At 40.8% G+C, this 27,203-nt stretch overlaps 1 protein-coding gene across 2 annotated transcripts in view; it reads right to left on the minus strand.

Annotated features, from left to right (window-relative positions):
- LAMA4 (laminin subunit alpha 4) overlaps positions 1–27,203 on the minus strand; it is a 145,951-nt gene that overhangs the window by 79,664 nt on the left and 39,084 nt on the right. For both annotated transcript variants that reach the window (XM_060238312.1, XM_060238307.1), the window contains exons 2-7: positions 26,531–26,632; positions 20,559–20,683; positions 14,804–14,884; positions 5,999–6,213; positions 1,642–1,737; positions 325–476 (exon numbers count right to left, since the gene is read on the minus strand). In XM_060238312.1, coding sequence (XP_060094295.1) covers positions 325–476; positions 1,642–1,737; positions 5,999–6,213; positions 14,804–14,884; positions 20,559–20,683; positions 26,531–26,632 — 771 coding nt within the window. The remainder of the gene's footprint in view (positions 1–324; positions 477–1,641; positions 1,738–5,998; positions 6,214–14,803; positions 14,885–20,558; positions 20,684–26,530; positions 26,633–27,203) is intronic.

The following is a 27,203-nucleotide window of genomic DNA, read 5'->3' on the forward strand; positions in this document are numbered from 1 at the left end:
AAAAGACATCTCTTTATCTAGGCTCCAGCTAAGATTTATCAATGGTAGATAGAGAGAATCCTATATGCTCAGTAATCTCATAATTTAAATGGTTACAGTTATGGTTATATTTTTAACATTTAATAGTTATATCTTCTATAATTGTATGTGTATGTTTAGTGGGGTGACACACGGTAAACAGTGGTCATGCAGGTTTTTTGGCTGATGGTGATTACAAATGTTGCTCTCCACAATCTAAGTGAATACATTTTTTGCAACATTATGATAATGACCTAGTAATTATAAAACAAAAGTGAGAAGATAAGCAAATAGAAAAACTTGTACCTTGAGGACAAAAGCAGTGGAGTTCAGGTCATGCAAATGTCTGTGAGCAGCAACCCCAGTGGAAATGCTCAGCAGAATGGCTTTGCTTTCCTCCGTGGACTGAACTGCCAAACTGATATCATCAGTCAAATCCCAAATGCATTTGTCACAGCCTGGAATTAAAGGAAGCTTTGGTCATTTGTTTCACAACCCTGGACTCAACCAAATGAAGCCCTGGGCTGGGTGTTCAGTGCTGATTGCATTGCCTACTCCCTATTCTGACCTAAGCACCAACTCACTCACTGCATAATCTGTTCTGAATTTATCAATGTTGTCAATTAAATTTTTTTTTGCACTGTATAAATAGAATTGAGGCTTATGTCTAAGGGTTTTTCCATGGTTTGGCTGCTGAATGGTAGCAGTTCTTTTCTGAGCCTCCTCATGAGGCTGTTTTCCATCCGTTCGTCTTTCAGTGGTTGCTTTGTTATTCCCTTGTGCTTTCTCAAACTGGATTCATGGTAGTTTGAGAAACCATGGAGAACAAATAGACCATGAGGAAGCTCAGACGCTGTGAGTAAAACTGCTGCAGTTTCTCCTCCAAATTGTGGGAAAACCGCAAACAACATGAGTGTCATGGGCAACATCTGAAGACCGCAGACTGAAGAAGACTGAAGATTTATACCCTGCCCTTCTCTCTGAATCAGAGTCTCAGAGTGGCTTACAATCTCCTTTATCTTCTTCCCTCACAACAGACACCCTGGGAGGTGGGTGGGGTTGAGAGGGCTCTCAGAGCAGCTGCCCTTTCAAGGACAACTCCTGTGATAGCTATGGGTAACCCAAGGCCATTCCAGCAGCTGTAAGTGGAGGAGTGGGGAATCAGATCCGGTTCTCCCAGATAAGAGACTGCACATTTAACCACTACACCAAACTGGCACCAATCTGGCCTGCCAAACCTTTTCTTTGAAGAAGAAAAAAAAAAGCTTTCTTCCAGAAACATGCTGCCACATAACAGTGTGGTTGAACTAAGGTAGCTAGAGGGAAGTTAGTTTATGGGATGGAGGAACTGAGGTCTTACCTTTCCTCCTCCTGACCTAAGCAACTGGCTGTTCTGGCTGTAATGTTGTGCTCATCTACCAAATGTCTTTGATTGTGGCCTCTTTTACATACATCCAATACTGGAAGGACAGGCTAATTTGGAGGGGGGAGGCTTTAGAAGAAAAAACAATCTCCACTTCTATACTTCAGTCTATGCCCTACAAGTGAAAGCTGATCAGTGATGGGGTGCTGGCACTGTAGGATGGTGGTAATTTAGCAAGTATAATTGCTTGCTGTTCTTACTGATAACTGGACAATCTGTGCCTGGAGGAGGCATCGGTGGTTCTGCTAGACATTGCCCTGTTCGTCTGTCACAAGGTCCTCCTCCACACTTGCATGCTAGGAAAAAAGAGAAAGAGGGAGGGTTATAATAATTATTTAAAACTTGGAACCTGTGGCTAAAGTGTTAGCTGGTCACTTCAGCTTCCCTCTCTCTGATTAGGTTCTCTTGACTCAGTTTCATTTCTCTGCCTTTTTCCTCAGGCTTCATTCAGCTACCCTCCATTTTGGTTATTTTCTCCTCTCATACATTCCTTGGAAGACAATTCTTGTGTTCCACATTGGTTATCCACATGGGTTATCAGCCCTGAGTTCAATCCTTTTGACAAGTGGATTTTTTCGCAGTTACCCTATACCACTGTGCTGCATCTGTGTACCTCCAGGGATTTCCCTAGCCTTTCTTCAGGCTTTCTCAAATCTCCTTTGCTCTGAAGCTTTGGGAAACTGGATGCTGCTGTGTGGGTGATAATAGGGTTGCCAGATCCAGATTGGGAAACTTCTGGAGATATGGGGGTGGAGCCTGAGGAGTAAAGGGACCTCAGAGGGGGTACAGTGCCATAGAGTCTATCCTTCAACGCATCAACTTTATCGAGGAGAACTGATCTCTATATGGGGTGGCCAGCCCCTCAGTACTGGTAGAGGTTCTCCCACTTTTGTAGGCTTCTCTTTTCTGCTGGCCAGCTGGCTGGCAGGAGGAACCCTATCTACAAATGCCCCTACAAAACTTTTTGTTTTACTGATGTAAAATTATAAGAATCTATGCATTGGGCATTTCTAATTGCCAGATATTAATTTTTTAAAAGAATGAATACCACTGAGCCCTAGAGCTGGGCAAATAGCTGAATCCTGAAGATTTGGTGTTAGGGCCTGAGAGGGTAGAGTTTGGGTGACGGGACGGAGCTTGGATGGAATGTGATGGCCATGGAGTCTACCCTCTGAAATTACCATTTTCTCCAGGGGAACTGATCTCTGTAGTCTGGCAATCAGTTGTAATGCTGAGAGAATTCCAGGCCCCGCCTGGTGGTTGGCAACCCTACAAGTTAACCCGGGTGGAATGGCCTGTGCTACTTGAATATGTGAGATTCCTCTTAGTTTTCAGATTGCTGAAGAAGATGGCTGTAAAGCAGAAATAGAGTGGAACCTTAAAAACTAACAATGCTTATTTTAAAAGGTATTTTATTTTAGTACAACAGACTAACATAGTTACTACTTCTTTGTATTCCACTCTGTGCCAAGAAGCACAAAGTGACACAAAATGAATGGCATCACTAGTGAGAAATAAATGAAGGCCAGAATCCCAGAGGTGCTTGCCACAGAATAATAAACAGTACATATTTGTTTTTATAGCACTTTGGAACACACAAAGCTTTTTACTGAAGGAATAATTTCAGTGAACTACTGCAGAGAAAATAAAAAGAGATTATAAATTGAATGTTATTTCTTTTATATAGTTCAACATGTTGTTAACACACATGACAAAATAAGCAGTCCTATTTAATCTCGCATAGTAATTTATTTATTGCTTTGTAAATTAAGAGGAAGCATTGCCATATCAGCTACCACTGTGCATTGCTAAAACTTGCATTTTCAGAGCACATTAAAACCTTCTAGCTATTTGGTCTTATCGTGGTTTCTAAAATTAGCTACCTTCTCTGGGTGATTTGTTCAAAGACTTGCAGAGTACACATTCTATGATGAATGAAACACTGAAAGGCAGACAGAAGCCTTTTATGGACTAGCAAAGTCAGCCTACCAATCTGCCTTAGCTGCAATGGCACAAAAACTATCTTGTGCCATTCCAGCTAAAATGGGGCAGCTAGTGAGGAAAAGAGGCAGACCCCTCCAGCTCTAATCCACCTCTTAAGCAAGATCCTGAAAAAGGGTTTGGCAATCTTCCAGTGGAATTTAGCCCTGATAGTTAAATGAAACCTCCATGTTCAGATGCAGTATACCTTGAATACTAGCTACTGGGAGCAAACAAAGGAGGGGGACCATTTCCTTCCTGCTTTACATGTAAGTTTGCCAGAGGCATTAAATGGGCAGTATTGGACACAGAATAGTGTACTAGATGGAGTTAGGCTTGTATTTGCTGTTTAAACCTGGCAAACTCGTTATAATTATTGTTTGAAAAGTATATTTTTTCACAGCCTCCTCACGTTATACTTAATCTTGGCTGTGTTTTTCTTGTTTAGTTGCCAAGCCTTGAGGCGGGACCTAGAGACCTCCCACTTTTACAACTGATCTCCAGCTGGCAGAGATCAGCTCCCCTGGAGAAAATGGACTCTATGGCACTGTACCATGCTGAGGCTCCCACCTCAAAACCCCACCCTATCCCAAATGCACCCCCAAAGTCCCCAGGTATTTTCTAACACAGACCAGGCAACCCTAGGAGAGGATAAGATTTCAGGAGGGAAGAAATCTCAGTATAGATGCTTCCCTCCAGGAGTCATATCATAGAAAAAGAAGTGCCAGAGCTCATTAGCGCAACTCATTTGCACATTGCATTTGCATGTGACACATACCCCTGACATCACTGGAAGGCTCACTCAAATATATCCGCTCAACATCTACCTTAAAATGCTTCTTAAATTGTAATTGTCATAATAAAACCTTACTCCCATCATACTTTTTAACAACAACAACAACAACAACAAATTTTATTTGTATCCCGCCCTCCCCGCCGGGGCAGGCTCAGGGCGGCTAACAACATGGTTCGGAGTTAACTTATACAAGTGAATAAAACTACATTAAACATTATCAGCATTTACTTAAAATCTGATTAAACATTAAAATTAAGTTAATTTTTAAAAGTGCTAGTGCTATGTTTACTTTTAAAATTACTTTCTCCTATGTGGTCACAGTGGCATGATGAAGATTTCCATTTGTCTATTTTATATGCTTTGGTTATTGTCCCATTTTTGTGGGGAAAAATATTAGAAAGTTTGTCAAACCTTAAGAGTTCAGCAAGATTCTGACAGGGGGTTTGAACAATGGAGCCCAGAAGCAAGTATTTTGGGGAGGGGGTTGTGAGAAAGAAAGAGCACAGTAAAATTTAGAGCTTTTCTAGAGCTCCACTCCTGTGAGCTCCTGCCAAAAATGATGACTGCTTCCCCTCTAAAGCAGTCATTTTCTCCAGCACAACTGATCTTTGTCAGTTGTAAACCTGTTGCCATAGAAAGAAATTTATGAGATTTGATGTAAGCTGCTATAATAATAGGCTGAAGGCATGGCTCAAGCTTAATTGGGATTTGATCTGAATAGCCTGTTGGCTTTGAAAAAGAAGACATGGTTGCCGACGCTGACAGTGGTTGCCATTCAGGCAATTTCCTGTTTATGAAAAGCTACGGCTACTGAGTTTTGTTTGACCATTTATCTCTATGCTTATTTCAGCATTCAGCAGGCTATCTTGTAGGACTGTCAGGTTTTACTCAGGAAATATCTGGGGACTTAGGGGGTAGAGCCAGGAGATTTAGGGGGTGGAGCCAGGAGCAAGGTTGTGACAAGCACAATTGAACACCAAAGGGAGTTCTAGCCATCATATTTAAATGTCTTCCATTCATTGAAAATAATGGAGAATGGAGGCACCTTCTTCTGGGGCTCATAGAACAGGACTCCCTGGTCCAATCTTTTTGAAACTTGGATCTTTTTTGAGGAGAGGCAGCAGATGCTATGCTGTAAATTTGGTGCCCCTACCTCAAAAAACAGCCCCCCCCCCCAAGCCCCAGATACCCACAGATTGATTCTCCATTATACCCTATGGGGACCAGTCCTGGAAGTTGGCAACTCTAACATGGACGGTTGGTCTTATCTAGCAGGGTTTTTATTAGGTTCCCATTAATTCACAAAAAAACCCAGTTAAGCTTACAGTTGTTTAGCCCTGAATTTGACACATACATGAACCATCACCAGTCCTAGCTGCCTCGTATCGCTACTTTTACATAATGACACACTGATTGTCACTGAAACAACAGTGCTTGTTACTACTATTTACACACTAGAGAGTGAACAAGGGGGCCGACAACAAGGAGGCCAGCTAATCTCACATGCATCGACTGAGGCATGCTAGATGAATAGTAACACTCTATCAGGTAAGTTGCTCATCTTCACCATAGCACATTTTCCAATTACAGTGATACTTATGTTCATTTCTCAAAATATATTCATATATGCTGTGTTCATAACATATCTACTGAACCATGAAAGGATGAGCTGTGTATCATAAAAATGCAAACTGCAGACTGATAACAGCAGTGAATTCTCTGGTCTAAAACTGCTGCATGAGCCTATGATATTTTTAATGTAATATTAATATAGTAAGTACCTGTACAATTTTTAGCTGTTTTGGCATCTCCATAATAACCAGGAGCACACAATTCACAATTAAATCCAGTGGTATTGCGTAAGCAGTTGCGACATTGGCCGGTCACATCGTCACAATCCTCAAAGATCAGGTTAGGATCTGAATTGCCACTGCAGTCACATTTCTTACAGGAGCTGCCAATCACCAAGGGGTTTCCATAGTAACCTGGGGCACACCTGGAGTGAAACACAAACCCAACAATAATTAATAGCAACATCCTTCTGACCTTTTAGCCTAGTGACATTCTGCATAGCCAAGTCAATAAAAATAACACAGAAACTCAGAACACTGCAGATAATTGGAAAACTGTTCTACCTCTACATCTGTTGATGCTCTGCATGAAAATTGTATTGTGTTGTGTACTTCAGATCCATCTAGTAATATTTAGTATTTAATTTTTTTGTCTTTCTAACTACCAATATTAAGACATATATTGCTGTAGTAAGTGACCGTAACTCTAATTGCCACTTTTCTTTGATGTTCCACAGGTGGTGACTGAATGTGCTTGAGATTCCCACCCATTGCCCCACCATGTACACAGTCCCATGACAAGTGATGGTCTAAAGAAGTATTTTATGGTAGGCAAGATCTGAATTAATGACTCAAAGTCTGTGTTTTCTTTATCCTGTTATTCAGCAGAATGTAAAAGCCCATTTTTCCTTGCTGAAAATAGCCCACTTGATCAGCCTGGCAAAAACTGAAACAAGTGATACCTGTCACAAAAAAGGAAGATCTGATTTCCAGATATGGTTGTGAATATGGAGCAATAAGGTACTCTTTACTGTATTCTTTGGTATTCTTTGCTGGTGTCTTGCTTTTGTAAGCCAGGACTCTACAGCAGTAGGTAAAATCAGTGACTACCATAAAATAAAGTCTCAGAGTAGAAAATAAGCATTGGTCGCTTTAACTTTTCTTGGTTATCATCCTTCTATTATTTAGTCATGTCACTTTTTCTCTGAATACTCTGCCCAATGTCTCTTTCCAATGTCTGACCCTGCATGAAGAGGAAGGAAAGTGAAGAAATTATCTTCCCCTTCAGAAAATACCTTTTCCCCTCCTGTTATCCCTAAAATAATGGCTCTCCAATACTTAATAAACATGTCATTTCCTTGACTGTTTTGATATGCTTCATTTTAAAAAGGAGTTTTAAAAAAATGTTACAATAACATAGTGAAGGGTTCAAATAGGTTAACATAGGAATCTCTTAGCTGAGTAGATTTTATTTATTTATTTAGGTCATTATTTATGTAGCTTTTCCATGAAAAACATCCTTAAGGCAGCTCACAAAAGATAAAATAAACAAATACAACAGGAGCATGAAATGAACCAAAGACATCCCAGATTCTGTAAATTCCAAACACTTAGTGGGCAGTGCGCCAATAGTTAAAAGCTGCCTGGAAATGGTTGTCTGGCAAATGAAGAAATAATAATAATTGGTGATGATGATGATGATGATAATAATAATAATAATAATAATAATAATAATAATAATAATAATAATAATAATAATAATAATAATAATAATTTTGGCTTATTAATGGCCCATCCCGGCTAACGCCAGGCTCTTGGTGATGTACATCAATAATGTGAGAGTACATAAATTTTAAATCAATAAAACAATTCAGGCTAAACATCTTACATCCCCCAATGGCACCCTATTAATTTCTTCTGTTCCAAACTGCTGGTCGTCATATCAGGGGGCGGGACAGAGCTCAGAGGGGTGAGGGAAATGGGTGCCAACTCGGCTACCATTGCTGTCCTTACTCAAAAGTCTGGTGGAACATCTCTGCCTTACAGGCCCTGTGGAATTGCATAAGGTTCCGCAGGGCCCTGTTGTCATCTGGCAGAGAGTTCCACCAGGTTCGGGCCAGGACTGAAAAATGCTGTTCTAGCTTGATCCTCCGGCTGCCTCTATTGTTCTGCCTCAATTGAAAGTGCTGAAAAACATCCTTTCAACAGCAGCAAAAGATAAATGGTGGATGTGTGTGTGAGGGGTTAGGGGATAGTCACCCAAATATGTATCATTACTAGCCAATACCAAATGGGCTACATAATCTCCAATTTATGTTTGTTTACAAATGGCTCCAGGCAGGGCTTTTTTTTAAAGAAAAAGCCCAGCAGAAACTCATTTGCGTATTAGGCCACACACCCCTGACTTCACCATTGTTTCACACAGGGATTTTTTTGGTAGAAAAAACCCAGCAGGAACTAATTTGCATATTAGGCCACACACCCTGACACCAAGCCAGCCAGAACTGTGTTCCTGTGCATTCCTGCTCAAAAAAAGCCCTAGCTCCAGGATTGGAAACTCTTTTGTAAAAACAATTCTTTCTGTTTGTGAAACAAAACAGCAAACAAATGTGCTTATTTTGTTTATCTTGGCATCTTTTTCACTTTAACTCAATAGTGGTCACTATGCAGAGGAAGGCAATAGCAAACAACTTTTAGTCTCTTGCCTTGAAAACCCTATTGTGTTGCTATAAATTGGCTGTGACTTGATAGCACTTTACAGACCTTGACACCCAAATATGCTCTTATGTCCTTGGATACTGAAAACAGATAACACAAAATTACAGGAGCCATACTTCTTGTTCCACAGCAGGCTGTCATGCTCCCCAACATTTGATAGAGGTAAAACCCCCTCAGTTTCACATTAACTTAACAAGAGTGTTGTAATGGACAGGTTTGGTTCTTCCTCTCTCTAAGGCCCTATTCACACAGCGTGTTGAGTCCATGTTAAACTGACCCAGTCCTGTTCTGAATATCTTTGTTCCGGAAATTATCGATCAGACTGCCACACTGCAATTCGAATCACTCCACAGTGAACCGTCTTCTGCTATCCACATGATGGCACCATGCAGTTCTTTTTTTTGTTTCCCCCACTATTGTGCGCATATGTGCATAATGTGCATATGTGCATGCACATGTTATGCGCATATGTATATGCACACATGTGCATGTGCATAGGTCAGAAAACATGTGGTTATGCACATATTGCTAAGTAGTAAAAAAATGACAACTGTAAAGTGGATGTCTGAGGCTCCTTTTGCTCTGGGACAGCCTTCAGACATTCGGAAGTTGGTCGAGAACAATTCAAATGTAGAAAACGACAAGGCGAAACCGAATATCTAAAAAAACACAGCAAAGAAGCAGGTAACAAAATAATCCGGTTTGGAGAAGGACTGGGGAGGGGGGGAAGGGGTAACAATGATTGACTATCTGATCAGCCACTTTTAATCTGGTAGGAAACAGCAGCGACAACTGATTAAACTGTGCAACTGAACAGGCCCTCAGAGTGACAAATGGAATGTTAGAGAGAGTTGGAAAACAACATTTAAGAAAGCAGTTGGAAGCTGGCAGCTAGGGAGTCAAGAGAGAAGAGCAGGGTTTTTTTGTAGCAGGAACTCCTTTGCATATTAGGCCACTCCCCCTGATGTAGCCAATCCTCCTGGAGCTTACAGTAGGCCCTGTACTAACAGCCCTGTAAGCTCTTGGAGGATTGGCTACAACAGGGGGTGTGGCCTAATATGCAAAGGAGTTCCTGCTTCAAAAAGTACCCTGGGAAAGAGTATGTCTGATGGAGTGAAACCGTGGAGAAGCACTGCTTAGAACTGGCTGAAAACAGTCAATTTGTAACAAAGAATCTTAATTGCCGGAATAGGAAAACAGTTCAAAAGTTAAATTGGAAAGGAAATGATGTCTCTGTGAATGAGAGAGAGGACCTGAGAGGTAAACTAGTCATGGCTTCCCAGAGATTTTAAAAGAGATGAGAAAGGTAGGACATGTGATGGTCTGAACTATTTGTAACCCTGAATGTGTGTGAGAGAGGTTGTACAGGTGGTAGACACTGTATTACAGGTGGGGCATTACAGGTGTTCTTCAGATGGCTGTCTAAACCAGAATTTTCCATGGGGGTCAAGTGGTATGCTCTGCCAAAGAATATTTGGAGTATTACTTTCAAATTTTTCATCAATTTATTTTTTTGTTTGTAGACAACATAAATTGATCATAATTCCCAAGTAACCCCAAGCATTAATTAATTGATTCCTTTTTTATCATTTATTAATAGCTTTACCAAGAATTGCTTGAAGCAATGCCCACATAACCAAAATGCAAGTACAGTAAATCCAGTATATAAGTCATCAGTCAATTCTAGAATACAACCAGCAATATTACGATCAATACAATTATTAAAACCAGTGTAACAATAGACTGGTTAACTGTAGTATAAACTGTAGTAACTGCAATTGGCTAGGAAAGGCAGCAGGTAAAAAACAACCAAAATGTTTTAGAGTTTTTAAAAATGCATAGTGCATTGATGGTGAAATTCTTGGATCCAGACAAAGGGTTCTCTATCCAATAGTCACATGGAGGCAGTGAAAAATTTCTAAGACAACTTTATTGTGCTATGGTCAAAGAATTCTTCCTGACTACAAAAGTTAAAAAAGCATTCTTCTGAGCTCTTTCTCCATAACAGCTTACATTTATACTCCATTTTATGTCATCTTTGTATCACCTCCTTTCCTACCAGTTACACAGCACAGCAATTCAATATATGCAATGATCTGTAGAAGTTCGTGAGCACAGGTAGTAAAGTACTGTCATGGGTGCCCCATCCACCAGGCAGCCCTAGACGGCTGCCTGGAGCACGACTCGCGGTGGGGGGTAGAGCCCTCTCAGAGAGAGAAATAGCTGGGATCAGCTGCAGCACAGCAGGGCTCCTGTGCCTCAGAGCATGCCACCAGGCTGCTGTTGCTTCACCTCGTGCATCAGATGCAGGAGGTGGAGCTATGGCAGCCTGGTGGTGGATGCTCTGAGGCGCAACTATTGTGCTGCACAGCCACTGTGCTCGTCCTTGCCTAGGGCTGAGTACTGCTCATGACTAAGAATGTGTTACCACATTCTTGGGGTCTTATCTACTGACAAGAAGTTGTGCTCAGTTGGCTGAAACTGCTTCTGCAGTTGCCTGTTAATCTGCTAAGTACAGAAGTTCATTCCTAAGCAAGCAGCAATATAAAATGTTAGTCAATTTTTCCTTTTGGTAAATATTGTATAGTGGGTTCTATGCACTGATGAGTCTCAGGATCAGTGATAACAAGCTCTTTAATAAGAGTAGCATAGCAGATGGCTACACTACAAGACTGAGAGCTGGGCCAACATGGCCAAACTCTGGGTTCCTGCGTAAGCACGTTATTGGGTCATTCAAACCGATGGGGCTTGTGATTCGTCCAGGGCTGCAGAGATTTGTAACCTGCAGCCCATTGTTCCCAAGTCCCCAAGCTCAGTCCATATGGCTCCAATGAGCCAGGCAGGCACACCCAAAGTCTTCCCTTGAGTCCACATACATAACAGTCAAGAAAAAAACCAAAACAATGCACGGCAAGAAAACAGATCCAGCTCCCAGCAAGGCAAATTTGATATCACACAAAATAAGTATATTTGGCAGGTAAACACTGGTATGGCCAACAGCAATTTCTGTTTATCGTGACAAGATAGGTTTTTGCTTTTGTTTTTAAAATGGATGGTATGTAGAACTGAAAGCAATGTGGAGCAATGTGGAGAGGGGCATACAGTACATCTAAATTTTGGGCTTATAGTAGAGGCATAAGTATGTTTTTATATGCATTTTACTGTTTTTACAACCTATCATTAAAGAAATAATGTGAGCAACCTTGCCCCACTTAATTTTACTAATAAATGATGGAATTTCTGTGTCTTTTTTTTCTACTGGCCACTAAGGGCATTGGCACTACAATCCTAAAAAGAATTCTATCTTTCTTAACCCATTTACTTAAATGGATTTATAAAAGTGTAAATCTGTTTAGGATTGCACTATTAGATGTAAGTTTTCCTGGCCCCAGGATTGATCCATACTCATCCTTAATTCCTTTCCCTCTCTGTCTCAGATGCAATTAAGTACATAAATGCCATATGGATGGTGAGAACTGCACATGTTGAATAAACACTTATAAACCTCCCCCTCCTCAACTGTGCGTGTAGTTAATGCCATAAGGAAAAAAGAAACAGGCAATTTGAAATAGCTTGCAGTGTCATGCTCTCTCTCCTCCCCACAATTTCCATCTCTAATCAATGCATTGTGCAAGTCAGACCTAATTCTGACATCACCACTGGATATTGAAAAAACCCACACATGCTGGTTTTACTGTATTGGTTTTGTGTGGTTGGGCATTGATAATTTTATTTATTTAAGATATTTATACACCCATTTTTCTGTTGCTCAAAGAAGAATACAGTATGAGAAAATGTTTGCCATACTAGACTACATAGTACATAGGGTTGACAGGTCCCTCCTGGCACCTGGCGGGGAGTGAGGGAACTTACTGGGACCAGGAGGAAGGCCCAGGTGACATCTGGTGGGCAGTAGAAGTGACATCAACATGCTGTGATGATGCAGTGATGTTCTGGTATTTGGTCAAAAACTTTATGATAAAAGTGGCTTCTACCATTGAGTTTTCACCCAAATAACAGCATCACCTAGATCACTGATGCCACTTCCAGTGCATGCCAGAAGTGATGTTGCTGGCCATGTTGCCTGGGCCTTCCTGTCTCTCCTGGTTAGTTCCCCTGCAGGCCAGCTGAGTAGCAGCAGGAGGTGGGGCTTGATGGCAGGGGACTACTGCCTTAGCTATGGGGGGCTGGTAGCTCTAGCAGAACAATATGCTTTGTAATTATTTATTTATTTATCTATTACATTCAAAAATAATGTAGAAAAAGGAGTGCTTCAATGAATATTGTTTATGCATATTTATGAAATGGAGGCAATGACAATAGAATTTCATCTTTTCCTTAGTAGAGTATTTATGTGTATTAGTACAAATATTAAAGGTAAAGGTAGTCCCCTGTGCAAGCACCAGTTGTTTTCGACTTTGGGGTGACGTTGCTTTCACAGCATTTTCACGGCAGACTTTTTACGGGGTGGTTTGCCATTGCCTTCCCCAGTCATCTACACTTTCCCCCCAGCAAGCTGGGTACTCATTTTACCCACCTTGGAAGGGTGGAAGGCTGAGTCAACCTTGAGCTGGCTACCTGAACCAACTTTTGCTGGGATCAAACTCAGGTTGTGAGCAGAGGGCTCTGATTGCAGTACTGCAGCTTTACCATTCTGTGCTGTGGGGCTCACGCACTTGAGCCCCCAGACCCCACAAAGCCTGAAGACAGAAATGTGGGTGGATCACGCATTTGGCATATCAGCCTGAGCCGCCCACGTTGTGTCTGAAAGGCTAAAAGGGCGCAGACATCTTACACTCATATTCACGCTTCCTTTTGCTGACACATGTATTCTTGACAACTGCTGAGTTGGTATTAGTTTCTGTAGACTAGGCAGACACGAACTCATGGTAAAGGGGGGTATGTCTTCCAGTTAGTGCTTTTGTCTGTTCGATGCTGTAAGCAGATTTATTTCTGGCGCAACTGATGCAGACATAAATAAACCCTTGCTCAGAGAGGCAAGGCAGAAGCATTTTCTCCTCAACACGCATGTTGTGTGGTTCATTCCAACACTGTGCCATGGGGCTATTAGAACAAATATTATGACACTACAGAAGGTGATCATAGTTCAAGCTTCTAAATTGTTGCATTTTAAATCAAACAACAAATGGATGATGGAGGAGCAAAATAAGATACCACAAGAAATATGATCCACTTTCCAGTCAGTGGTGAGAGCATACATTTTTTGAGGTCACTTGAATAGTGTCAAGGTCTGTTTGCACTCTTTAAGGAAATTGTTTGCTTTCTATTCCAATTTATAATTTTGAAAATAACCTTTAGGCAGTAGCAACCTTTTCCTGAACCCCTGTAAAAATTAGGCAGCAGCCTACTGAATAAAATAAGGCATACACAGAAGACAAATTCAGAATGCTTTCCACTGTACTACAGTTAACTCAAATGTTACATTATACATAGTCCAAAGGGTCTATGTGTGTGAATGGGAGAACACATTGAAATCTTCTGTACAAAATATACATTTTATATATTTTAAATATATGCATTGTATGTATGTAGTTGATCATAATTTGTATCTCCAAAATTTAAGATGAAGCACAGTTAGGATGAAACAAATTCTTATTACCTGAGGAAAATAAATCTGGGGAAACAGAGGAGAAAGAAGCTTAATGGAAGGGGGCCCCTGCACAACTTAAATTTGCACTTGAAGAGTTATTATATTCAAATAACAAAATATGTTTGTTTCTTTTAAAGACACTTGTATTAAAATGGTTACCAAATGGTGGGGTTTGTTTGGAAATAGAGCTATAAAGTCAGACTGAGACTGCATGGATATGCAAATGTCAATGCCTTCCTCTTTGCCAGCTGGTTTTGCCTCCCTTTTCTTCCTCTTGTCATAGAATATGGTGATATAGTTTATTAGTCAAAATGTTTATCTATTTTTATTCTGCCCCTTCTCTAAAAAGCTCGATGTTCTTCCTCTCTCCATTTTACCCTCACAATCATATGAGGAGAGGTAGGCAGAGAGAGAGAAAAAGTACCTGAAGGACTCTTAGTAACTTCTGTGGTTGAGTGAGGATTTAAATATATTTCCTTCAGTCTTTGTTCAGTACCTTAACCACTGTACCACACTGGTTCCTAGTTCTGTACTGGCTGGCTACTCTTGCAGATAGAGTGGGTTGTATTTATGTCAGAATAATAATTTAGTCTATACTGCACATACAAATATTCTCACATATATGCAAACCAATTTCAGATGTTCAGCAATTGCTAGCCAGTAATGCAAACCAGCATTTTGCTTACCTTTCACAGTTTGGCCCAGCATAGTTTTCTTTGCACATACAGCGCACCACTCCTGTTTTTCTGTAACAGGAAACTGCAAAGCTAAAATTTAATTAAAAAGGCATTATCAGAAAAGATAGTTAAAATACCAGTGAATTATACTTAGACTAATACTTGTCAGGGACACTTTAGGTTGATACTGTATTGAGCAGAGGGTTGGACTAGATGGCCTGTATAGTCCCTTCCTACTCTGTGATTCTATGATTCTAGAAATTTGGGCACTCATTTGCTGCACACCTCTCCTGCAACTGTCTGGAGGGAGGGAAGGGCTGGAGAGGATAGTGTCCCAGAAATTCTTCCTGCCCCAACCCCAGCCCCTTATAACCTGGCTCCTTATCACAGCCAGATTGGGTAGCCAACTTTCAGATGGGACCAAGGTTTCCAGTCTTACTCTCGGCAGGGAGATTTTCTTCACACACATGCTTTGAGACATTCACCGCGAAGTGATGTTATTGTACCAGGCATGTTGCAGGAGGACACTCTAGCATTTGGAAAAAACTCTATGATTATCATAGAGTCCCCCCTCCCAAATACTACAGTGTCCCACTGCAATGTGCTCAGCACAATAATGTCACTTCTGGGTGATGTCATTGCGCCAGGTACATCGTGGCACACCGATTCTCTTTGGGGGTGGGGCTCCCCTGATGGCCAGTTTAATAGTGGCAGATTGGAAGCCCTGAAATCATGCCACCTCTGGCAGGAGGCTGGGAACTCTAGATGGGGCCTAGAGATCTGGGATTACAACTGATCTCCAAATTACAGAGATCAGTTCCCCAAATTACAGAGAAAATGGCTGCTTTGCAGAATGAATTCTATGGAATTTTACTCCACTGAGCTCCCTCCCCTCTCCTCCCTTCCCCAAACCCTGTCCTCCCCAGCTGCCCTGAGCCTGCTTTCGTGGGAAGGGCAGGATATAAATTGAATAAATAAATAAATTCTACCCCCAAATCTCCAATAATTTTCCAACCTAGAATTGGCAACCCTACAGCTGGACCAGCATAAGGAAAGAATTGGATGTCTCATTCTCATTTCTTATATATCCTGAACAGAGTGATAAAAAAAAGAATGCTTAATGAAGTAAGAAGCCTATCCACCTACTGAGCCCGCTTCGATGGGGTAGGGCGGGATATAAATAGAATGAAATAAATGAATTAAAAATAAATTGTTTCATATAGAACCTGGTCCATGAAAGCTTATGTTACAATAAACAAATTACAGTGTAGTCCTAAGCAGAGTTACATGCTTCTAAGTCAATAAAAGCCAATAGGCTAAGATTATAACTCTGCTTAAGACAATACTGCTAGTTTTTTAAGGTTGGTACATTTCATAATTTATGGTGGAATTTTAGCCAGTCATTTGGTAGTGGACACAATACAAACAATGAATCTGGTCTGGATATTATTTCTCACAACAGAAAGGCACCAGTGATTCTGACTTATCTTCTGTTTCCATCTGCATTTCTAGGAGAGAACTTTGCAGAATAAAAATGAGTGCATTTGCCTTGTTTGGAGAAATTTATAGAGTTGGTAAGAATTCAAAACAAGATCTCCAGGAAAAACAATATTCACACATTGCCTTCTGAAACAATTTAATGATACTACTCCAACAGAGATTCAGTACTGGTGAAATATGTTATGTTTGTTTTACAAGAGTTAATATTTCAACATCCTTAAAGAATCTACACTTTAGGACTTTAAAAAGTAGGCCAAAAACTCCCTAAACATTTTATAAGAGAGCAAGTTTAAAAAAAATTGGCCATAACATTTCTAGAGGATAAAAATCTTAAGCACATCTGCTAGAGTTTAGAGCAGCTGGTATCCAGTTGTTCCAATACAAATGATGGGTTCTTTAATAGGAAGTCATATACAAGTTCCCAGGATATCAGATATGAAGACAGTCTGGCCAGAATCCTCCAAAAAAAAAAAATCACTCAGATGAATCCCAGGAACAACTGTGTATATAATGAATCTACCAGCTTACAGATTTGAATATATTACTGGTCAGGTTTTATAAGTCCCTTGTTGGTTATTCAAAAGGCTAGTTTCTTTGTTTCAGACCAGGATGGGAAACTTTATCTCTCACACACTTTCAAGATATTAAATCAAATTCTGCTTTCATTATTCTAACAATATCTTCATACTATAATGCGGAGAACGAACGAGACAAATAACAATAGAAATATTGTCCCATTTTAAAATTCAGTATTTTAAATCCTTTCTGCTGGCAGGGATTAAGCTGAAAGAGTTATAGTTCCAGGGCTTTTTTTGCAGCAGGAACTCCTTTGCATAGGCCACACCCACCTGATGTAGCCAATTCTCAAAGAGCTTACAATAGGCCCTGTAATAACAGCCCTGAAAGCTCTTGGAGGATTGGCTACATCAGGGGTGTGTAGCTTAATATTCAAAGGAGTTCCTGCTACAAAAAAAAGCCCTGTATAGATCCATGACATTCCATTTATTTACATGAGTAGCTTATATTACTACATCAGGTCCATGAAACTGAAAACCTTTAAGCTTGCTCAGCATGCCAAGTATGTATTTCAACTCACAACAAATACAAGTTGATGGGGTGTCAACTGGCAGAGACTGACCAAGAGAGAGATCTTGGGGTCATCGTAGATAACTCACTGAAAATGTCAAGACAGTGTGCGTTTGCAATAAAAAAGGCCAACGCCATGCTGGGAATTATTAGGAAGGGAATTGAAAACAAACCAGTATCATAATGCCCCTGTATAAATCGATGGTACGGTCTCATTTGGAGTACTGTGTGTGAGTTCTGGTCGCCGCACCTCAAAAAGGATATTATAGCATTGGAAAAAGTCCAGAAAAGGGCAACTAGAATGATTAAAGGGCTGGAGCACTTTCCCTATGAAGAAAGGTTGAAACTCTTGGGACTCTTTAGCTTGTCGACTGTGGGGTGACATGATAGAGGTTTACAAGATAATGCATGGGATGGAGAAAGTAGAGAAAGAAGTACTTTTCTCCCTTTCTCACAATACAAGAACTCGTGGGCATTCGATGAAATTGCTGAGCAGACAGGTTAAAACAGATAAAAGGAAGTACTTCTTCACCCAAAGGGTGATTAACATGTGGAATTCACTGCCACAGGAGGTGGTGGTGGCCACAAGTATAGCCACCTTCAAGAGGGGTTTAGATAAAAATATGGAGCACAGGTCCATCAGTGGCTATTAGCCACAGTGTGTGTGTATATATAAAATTTTTGCCACTGTGTGACAGAGTGTTGGACTGGATGGGCCGTTGGCCTGATCCAACATGGCTTCTCTTATGTTTTTATGTTCATTATAAACTGATCTAGCATTCTGAAGGGAACTGGAAAAAGGGGCACCTTTAGACTATGGATTATAAATATCCCAAATAATGGTAATAAATAAATGCATGCATGATTAAAATTGACTACAAATGTTCCCATCATAATGCCCACAAATGTAATGTTAGCTTTGATGAGGCTGGTATGGATATAAGATGCTCAGGATAGTAAATATTTTTGGAAGTACACATCCAACTGCACTAGAAAGCAGGCCAAAATAAGAAAAATGAAAAATGCTTTTTGTTTCACAATGGCCTTAACACTTGGCCTTCATAATATATATATTTTGCAGTGCCAGCAAAACAATGGATTAATGGAAGATGCAGGTTGTAATAAATGACTTAGTAGGAGGGGTAATTAATAATAGCACAACACCAGCAACTGACAACAACAACAACAAAACCCTCAGAAGAGCATGAAATACTCTTGCAAGTCTTCAGTTTAGCAGACAAAAATAATTTATGGGTTCAGTGGGATTTAGAAATATGGGAACCCACATCTTCGTTTTGTATCTCATAAATGTTGAGAGGTTGCACCAGACAAATTAAAATAGATTATGTGTTGCTATTGCCTGAAAATGTTCTTTGCTGTGACATGCTGAAGAGACTGTCTTTCTCCAGGAGAAAGATAATTTAACCTTTTCAGGGTGTTGCAGCACCATCCAGAATTTTGTATATTACTGGTAGATGCTCCATAGTTCAGCAACACTAAGAGGGGAAGAAGTGCCTTTGTGAAAGGATCAGATACCTTTTCCTCAGAGTAATTCTATTCTGGACAGGACATTTTATACCTATCAAATTATTGCACTTTAATCTTGCTCCACTTCCAAAGAACTCAGGGTGCCATACCTCTCTTCCAGATTTCCTCTACTTATGAGTTATGGTACACATAGGAACTGAAAATTATAGGAAAACTGTACAACTGCCATTGTGCAAATTAACGCTTAGGTTTGAGGCACAGACATAAATATGGTAAAGCAACAGAATTCTGCAAAGTGACCAGAAGATTTACAGACTAACCATCTGGAATGTGTACACCAGTTACTATACAAAATTCCTGTTTCCACCATGTATTTATTGTGCATTATCCCATGCTTTTGGTGAATATGTATGAGGCACATCTCATCACTATGAATATTCATCACAACATGTGTTCTATGGTACGGCACCAGACCATTGGTCCACCTACTCCGATTGGTTCCAGTGGCTTTTCAAAAAACTGAGGCAAAGGTTTTTTCCAGCTTGGTACAAGTAGAGATACTGGGGAGTGATCCCAAGACTTTATATGTTAACAGAGCTATATTACTGAGTTAAATGGAAAACTTAGCCAGTCTTTCCAGAATGCACATTTTGAACAAGGCCAACAACAATCCTCACTAGCTGTGTGATAAAGTTACCAGCTCTGGGCTGGGAAATTCCTGTACCTTTGCTGGTGAAACTTGAGGAGGGTAGACTTTGGAGAAGGGAGGGGATTCAGTGGGGTATAATGCCATACACTCCACCCTCCAAAGCAGCCATTTTTTCTAGGGAAACTGATCTATGCAGTCTAGCAATCAGTTGTGCAATTCTAGGAGATTTTCAACTAGGGTTAACAACCTCCAGGTGGTGGGTGGAGATTTCCTGGAATTGCAACTGATGTCCAAGAGATCAGTTCCCTGGGAGAAAATGGCTGCTTTGGAGAGTGGACTCTGTGGCATTATACTTTGCTGATGTCCCTCCCCTTCCCAACCCCACCCTCCTCAGGCTCCAGTCCCAAAACCTTTAGGTATTTCTCAATCCAGAGCTGGCAACCCTATTTCCAGTCCCCAACTGGAGGTTGGCAACCATACTGTGTGGATGGGCGCGCGCGCGCGCGCGCGCGCGCACACACACACACACACACACAGAGGATTACCAGTCTCCATGTGGGAGCTGGGGATCTCCTGCTTTCATGTACTTCTTCCCACCACTGGCCAGGTGGCTGGCAGGGGAAACCCATCCCGCAAAAAGCAACACTCTATGGTTTGAGGGCAAATTTACCATATAGTTTTGCCCTCAAACCAGAGTGTCCTGTAAAACGTCAATGACACGATGATATCACTTCTGCGTAATACACATCATTGCTGCTTGAGGGTGGAACCCACCTCCTCTTGGAAGGCTCTGTCCCACCTCCCACTGGTAGAACATGAGAGACAGAAACAGAGTCCTGTCAGAATCAGGTTAATTGAAATCACACACTTGATCCCTAAATAAGGGCCCTATGACTATGCACATCATCACATTTATGTTAAAACGCTCTTGCTCCTTTGTTCAAATATACACTAACACTTCCTTTCCCTTCAGAAAGTACAACAACAGGAAAGACAGTTATCAGAGAGTAACTTTAAATGACTACATTCTGTTTAGCTTACTTGGCAACCAGTGGCAAGGGGCAAGGACATGGTTGGCAGAAGGCAGGCAACTCTGTAGTGACATCCCCGAAATAGCCATCTGGACATTTTTCACAGTGGTCTCCAGTGGTGTTTCTTTGGCAATCCTGTTATTAAAAAAAGAAGAAAAGGGAAAACCCCAAGGAGTGGCAAAGTTAGGATCTGCTTCTTAATTCAGACATAGCAGAAATGATTTAGGGTTGGCAACTGGAATGAAAAGGCCTAATGCCAGACCACAACCTTTCCAAACATTGATTGATTAAACTGAAAGTGCTTGTAACTGGCAATGCATGGCAAATGAAGGTATTTTGAACAGCAATTCCGGGCTGCCAGACAGTGTTGACAAAGCAGTCTGCAAGATTTGGCTATCACTGGAGGCATATCTTGAAAGCTAGGGCAGGAACTCTGAGTACAATCTGTTCTTTTCCTTTAAACAACAGCATGGTTGGCATGCAGAGTTGCCCATCACTAGATGCACTTGAGATAAATCACTCCCTTATTTTGGCATCTGCTTGGAGTCAGAACTGCTTACTGATGTGCATCCCAGCTAAGGATATAGGGAGGGAAGGGTCATTCCTGATAAGATACGATTGACAGTTCAGAGAAAATTGCATGTTAGTGATGACTGAAAGGCTGTGTTATACACTTTATTCAAAAATCCAATAATCATGCTGTCTGACACTCTTACGCATCACAGATACATAGTTACAGACCACAGAAATGGAGAAAGAAAAAAATGAATTCAAATGATTGCTTTTAGTGTTATTTCTTATTTGTATAAAACTCCTGTGTGCAGCCTTTGCCCTTTGCAATGAGTACAAGCTATTTTAACAGGCAGAGTGTATCAATTTTTTGTATTGTTCTACCAACACCTAAAAAAAATAAACCTGAAAAATCTACCTGGGAGACCCAATTTTGAATCCCCACTCTGTCATGGAAGCTTGCTGGGTAATCTTGGGCCAGTCACATACTGTCAACCTAACCTACCGCACAGGATTGTTGTGAGGATAAAATGGAAAAGGGAAGAATGTTGTAAACCACTTGGATGTCCCCACTGGGTGGAAATCTGGGGTATAAACAAAATAAATAAACTTTTCTTAACAAGGGAGTTAAGGTTCATTCTATTACGTGTTGTTGTCATGCAAGTCCACAAGATTTAAAATGTCTTATTTTGTCTGGTACATTCACATGCATCTTCTTGCACCCAATTTTTCTCTATTACGTTTTCTTTTGAAAGATGAGCCCCCCCCCCACCGCATTGTGGATTTTTCACATAAATATTTTCAGATGAAGGGCATGTGTGTGTGTGTGTGGGGGGGATGCACGGGTAACTAGTTGCCAGTTTCAAAGTAGTAGAATTTAAACAGCAGTTTGGGGAGGCTGGGATGGAGAACTGAGAAGAAACTAGGGTGTGTGTGGAAGGTACTGCATACCGTTTTGGATAGGGTTGCCAAGTCCAATTCAAGAAATATCTGGGGACTTTGGGGGTGGAGCCAGGAGACTTTGGGGGTGGAGCCAAAAGCAAGGGTGTGACAAGCATAATTGACCTTCAAGGGAGTTCTGGCCATCACATTTAAAGAGACTGCACATCTTTTTAAATGCCTTCCTTCCATAGGAAATAATGAAGGATAGGGGCACCTTCTTTTGGGGTTCATAGAATTGGACCCCCTGGTCCAATCTTTTTGAAACTTAGGAGGTATTTTGGGGGAGAGGCACTAGATACTATACTGAAAACTTGGTGCCTCTATCTCAAAAAACAGCCCCCCCCAGAGCCCCCGATCCCACGGATCAATTTCCCATCATTCCCTATGGGAATCGTTCATGGAGGTGCATGATGGTTGTGGGGGCAGGGCTTCCCCCCACCGGCCAGCTGGCTGCGGGAGGGGGGAAGCCTGCCTGTAAAACCGGGAGATCCCCCTCTGGGACCTGGGGATTGGGAAGCCTAATTTTGGAGCCCACCTGTGTTTACCTTTCTTGTTAACAACTGAAGTTAAGCTTGGAGCTTGCATTGATGGTGTTTTGGGACCAGCACTGTTAAACACTAGGAACACTTTCTGTTTCTAGATTGAAAATAAATAGCTTTTTGAAAATAAAAAATAACTCTGTTCCAACTCCTCCAAATGAAACAATGAATTTCCTCCCCTCATAGAAAGGACAATGAAAGACTGCTTTAGAATAATGAAGTGAATGAGAAGAAATAAGAAAAACTCCCTTCCCCAATCAAGCAATCATTTAATTTTAGCATGAAACATCTATATGGTCTTCTGCCTTCTGGAACACATATGTATATTTGCTGCTTCACCATTGTTAAACACAGCACCTGTTTCTCTTTCAGCTTAGAGTAGAACTCAGGTTACTATAAGAGTGTAAAAGTGCTGGTTGGCTGAAATTTGGAGTTTGCACAGAAATCAGGTGCCTCAGATAATTTCTCAATTGAATGGGAGCATATCAGGAATAATTTTCCTTTGTGAGAGGCAATTGTTCTTATCCCAGATAAACCTGACTGATCAGGACAAACAGTTGCCAACTCTGAGTTGGGGATATTTCTGGAGGTTTTGGGGTAGAACCTGGGGAGGGCAGGGTTTGGGGAGAAGCAGAACTTTAGTGGGGAATAATATCATTGAGTGCCCCCTCCAAAGCAGCCATTTTCTCCAGGAGAACTGATCCCTGTAATCTGGAGATCAGGAGATCTCCAGGCCCCAGGACTGCCAACCTCCAGGTAGCACCTGGAGATCTCTTACTACTACAATTGGTCTCCAGAGGCCCAAGATAAGTTCTTCTTTTCACATCCTGCAGGCGAGTTATCAATGTGTTCAGCACAGCTGATTAATGAACTTTTGTAGATGAAGCAATCTGTCTCTTTGTAACATGCATTAAAGCTTATATGCAGCTGAAATGTGCTATTTTCTTTGCCTGTAATACTGAATGTCCCATGTATTAAAAATAGATTTGAGCAATGGTTTAATTTTAACTAAGAAATCAAGCACTAGATATATGCACTAATATTATAGTTGCAAGTAGAAGACCTATGTTCTACAGGAAATTATTCTTTGCTTGGGGGGCATTACAATGTGGAGATCCTTAACTGTTTGCATGATTAATCTGTGTTTTACATTTAAGGTTATTTTTTTTAAAAAAATTAATGATATATATATACACTTTATAATCTACTATACTGATAGCATTTTGGGGATCCTTCAACAGAAAGATACATTTTAGATTGCTTGATACAGACCTCCTACCAATTACAATTTTAATTTGTATCAGTCCAGTTTAAAACTGCCAACTCCAAGTTGGGAAATGCCTGGAGATTTGGCCACTGGGGGGGGGGTACAGTCCAGAGATGGTAAGGTGTGGGGAGGGAAGCAATTTCAGAAGGGTACAATGCATGCACAGTTGTTCTGTATTTGTGCCAAAAGGCTCAGACCTGTTCAACCTGTCATTTAGACTAAATACATGGGACTAGCAGCACCATGTTTGAGTTAGGTCTTCATCTCGGTGTAGTGATTATGTGCACATCCACTTACTTATAAAAACCTTCATTTAAGTTATTCATTTATTTCCCATGGTCTTCCAAGATATTCTTAACCCCTTTAGTATACTTTTAGTCACTGCTCATTTTGTAGAAAAATAGGTGGTGGAGCTCATCCAGGGACTGTCATGCAGCTGCACATAGTATTTAATGGACAAGGCAGGTGGAACTCTCAGAAGGAGGAGGAGGAACTCTCAGAAAGGTTCAGGAGCTGTGCTCCTGTGAGCTCCCACTGAATCCGAGGCCTGCTTTTAGTCCAAATGGTTCAAATAAACTCTGTGCACAACATGCATAAATATTCAGTAACGTGAATGTCAGCTTTCCATCCATATATCTATCTAAAACAGAAGCGGGCCTGATATGCAAGCGATGACACAGACATATAATGGCAGGAACAGAGTTGATTCTTTTTTTCTTTTTTACCATTTAAAAACAAACTTTATATAATGCTTACAATTAACATTCCTATTGCAGCTGCTAGGCTTACAATAGAGGCTAACTGAATAGACTCCTCTCTGCTATCATTAGAATATTGGTTTCAGAGTTGATTCTTAATAATGGAGGTCACTACTGGTAGGTGTATTTTTAACCCCAAGTATTTCCAAGTACTTTTCATTAGCTCTGAGAAAAGTCAGGTGTAGCACTTGAACACAGTACTGTAAAAGCAGCAAAACATATCCTTATCTTCTGAGCCTGGGATTTTGAACCCTCGCTGAATTTTAAAATGGGAAGATATTTTAATTGTTATTTGTCTAGGGTTGCCAAGTCCAATTTAAGAAATATCTGGGGACTTTGGGGGTGGAGCCAGGAGACTTTGGGGGTGGAGCCAGGAGACATTGGGGTGGAGCCAAGATCAAGGCTGTGACAAGCATAATTGAACTCCAAAGAGAGTTCTGGCCCTCACATTTAAAGGGATGGCACACCTTTTCAATGCCTTCCTTCCATAGGAAATAATGAAGGATAGGGGCACCTTCTTTTGGGGCTCATAGAATTGGATCCCCTGGTCCAATTGTTTTGAAACTTGGGAGATATTTTGGGGAGAGGCACTAAATGCTGTACTGAAAATTTGGTGCATCTATCTCAAAAAACAGCCCCCCCAGAGCCCCAGATACCCACAGATCAATTCTCCATTATTTTCTATGGGAATAAATCTCCATAGGGAATAACAGAGTTCCCAGCAGACATTTCCCTCCCCTCCCCCCGCTTTCTGATGACCCTGAAGCGGGGGGAGGGTCTCCAAACCGGGGGATCCCCTGCTCCCACCTGGGGATTGGCAACCCTATATTTGTGTCATTCTTTCTCCCCATTTTCTCCCCATTGGAAACCTATGAAGATATTGTTTGAATAATGAAAGCAGAATTTGATTTAATATCTTGAAAGTGTGTGAAAGATGAAGTTTCCCATCTTGATCTGAAACAAAGGAACTAGCCTTTTGCATAACCAACAAGGGATTTATAAAACTTCATCCATACATCACAGTTTCCTTGCTAGTTTACTACTATGACAATCCTTTGTTAAGATGGTTTCTTGCTACTAGTCAGAAATGATCTGTGAGTCCATGATCTCATAGATATGCAACATACTGAAAAATCCCACCACCACCCCACTCTTGGATGGTGATGTCCTCTGAACAATGAGGGGATGTCCTTGGGGATCTGGGAATTAAATTTGTAATTAATGGAAAAAATTAAGTAGTATTAGGACTAGAAATTATGGGAGGTATATGAAGTTTAGAAATCCCATTTTGTGACCAATAAAGTTTCTACCTAGGTCCTCTGAATGTGTTAAAGAGATGAGGAAAAGGCAACCATTCTAAGGCCAGAACTTCCAGAGGATCCTGGATAAAAATTTCTTCCTGTTCTGCTCCTCCAAAATGAGAATTTTTGGACCCTAAAGGCTGAGCCATACAGTTTACAGTACAATCTTCTGCAAAGCTCCTCCAGTCTCATTGAAAATAATAGCCCTGGACTGGGTTAACTCTGCGTAGGATTTCATTGTTGTTTACTAAGGTGATATGAAAGTTTTGCCTATGATGTTGATATGTGATGACATTACTGTGGCTATATGTTCAGAGGCTTTGTTCCTTTGAATATGATCTGCAGGGTGGTAGTGGCAGCAATAACAGTTTCTGTGCTTTGCTCCAGGGTAATTTGAGAGCATATGTAGGAAACAGAAATTTTGGCCTGCTCCAGCACAGTTGTTTTATAGTCTAATATGCCACGATGCTTCAGACTTCAAGAATGAACATGCATATATAAATTGGTAATTCTGTAGTTCTCCTAATGCACTGGAGAAAGTGGAAAATGCAGAGATTATGTTAATGACTTGAATTTTCTTTCCAGATGTAATCAAAAGGCTGTTTAAAGACTTTCTCTGCACTGAAAGTCATTCTGAGTTTTAGTACCCAGGAAAGACTACTTACAAGACAAACTCCTGATCCATCGAGACATCTGTATGCATTGTTGTTGCAACTGCAAGGAGTGCATTCTCCTGAAAATGCTCGGAAAAAACCTTCCTGGCACTTCTGCAAGAAAAGCACAAGATAAAGTATTGTAAAGATGATGGGTTTTTTTGCAAAGCCATTCTGCAGGCATAATCTGCTCATTGTGGAAGATACAGTGATGGGTGAGAAAGTGTTCAACAGTTACACCCAGTTGGGCAGTCGTGTTGGTCTGAAGCAACAGAACAAAGTAGGAGTCCAGTAGCACCTTGAAGACCAGCAAAGTTCTATTCAGAGTGCAAACTTTTGTATGCATGTATATAGCTCCTACTTTGTTCAACAGCTGCACATCTAATAAGAAGACCTGGAAGGTGGGAAAGAAAAAGAAATTTGCAAGTAAGAAAGGAGAGGAAAGAGAGATTCTCCCATGGTCTGGTGATGTGGTAGTTATATGGTGGCTTAGAAGCGGGAGGGTTGTCTATATTGAAACTGCCAGCTTTAACATCAGCTTCACAATTCCATTAATCCCAAGAAAGATAATAGAGTTTCACTTACTGGGCATTTTATTGGATATAATGGAAACACTATTTATGCAACCAGTGAAACCTATGAAATACAGCTTAGTCATTCAGAATGGAGCACTATGTAAAACTGA

Source organism: Heteronotia binoei, chromosome 1 (assembly GCF_032191835.1).
Source record: "Heteronotia binoei isolate CCM8104 ecotype False Entrance Well chromosome 1, APGP_CSIRO_Hbin_v1, whole genome shotgun sequence".
NCBI classification, from domain to species: Eukaryota; Metazoa; Chordata; class Lepidosauria; order Squamata; family Gekkonidae; genus Heteronotia; species Heteronotia binoei.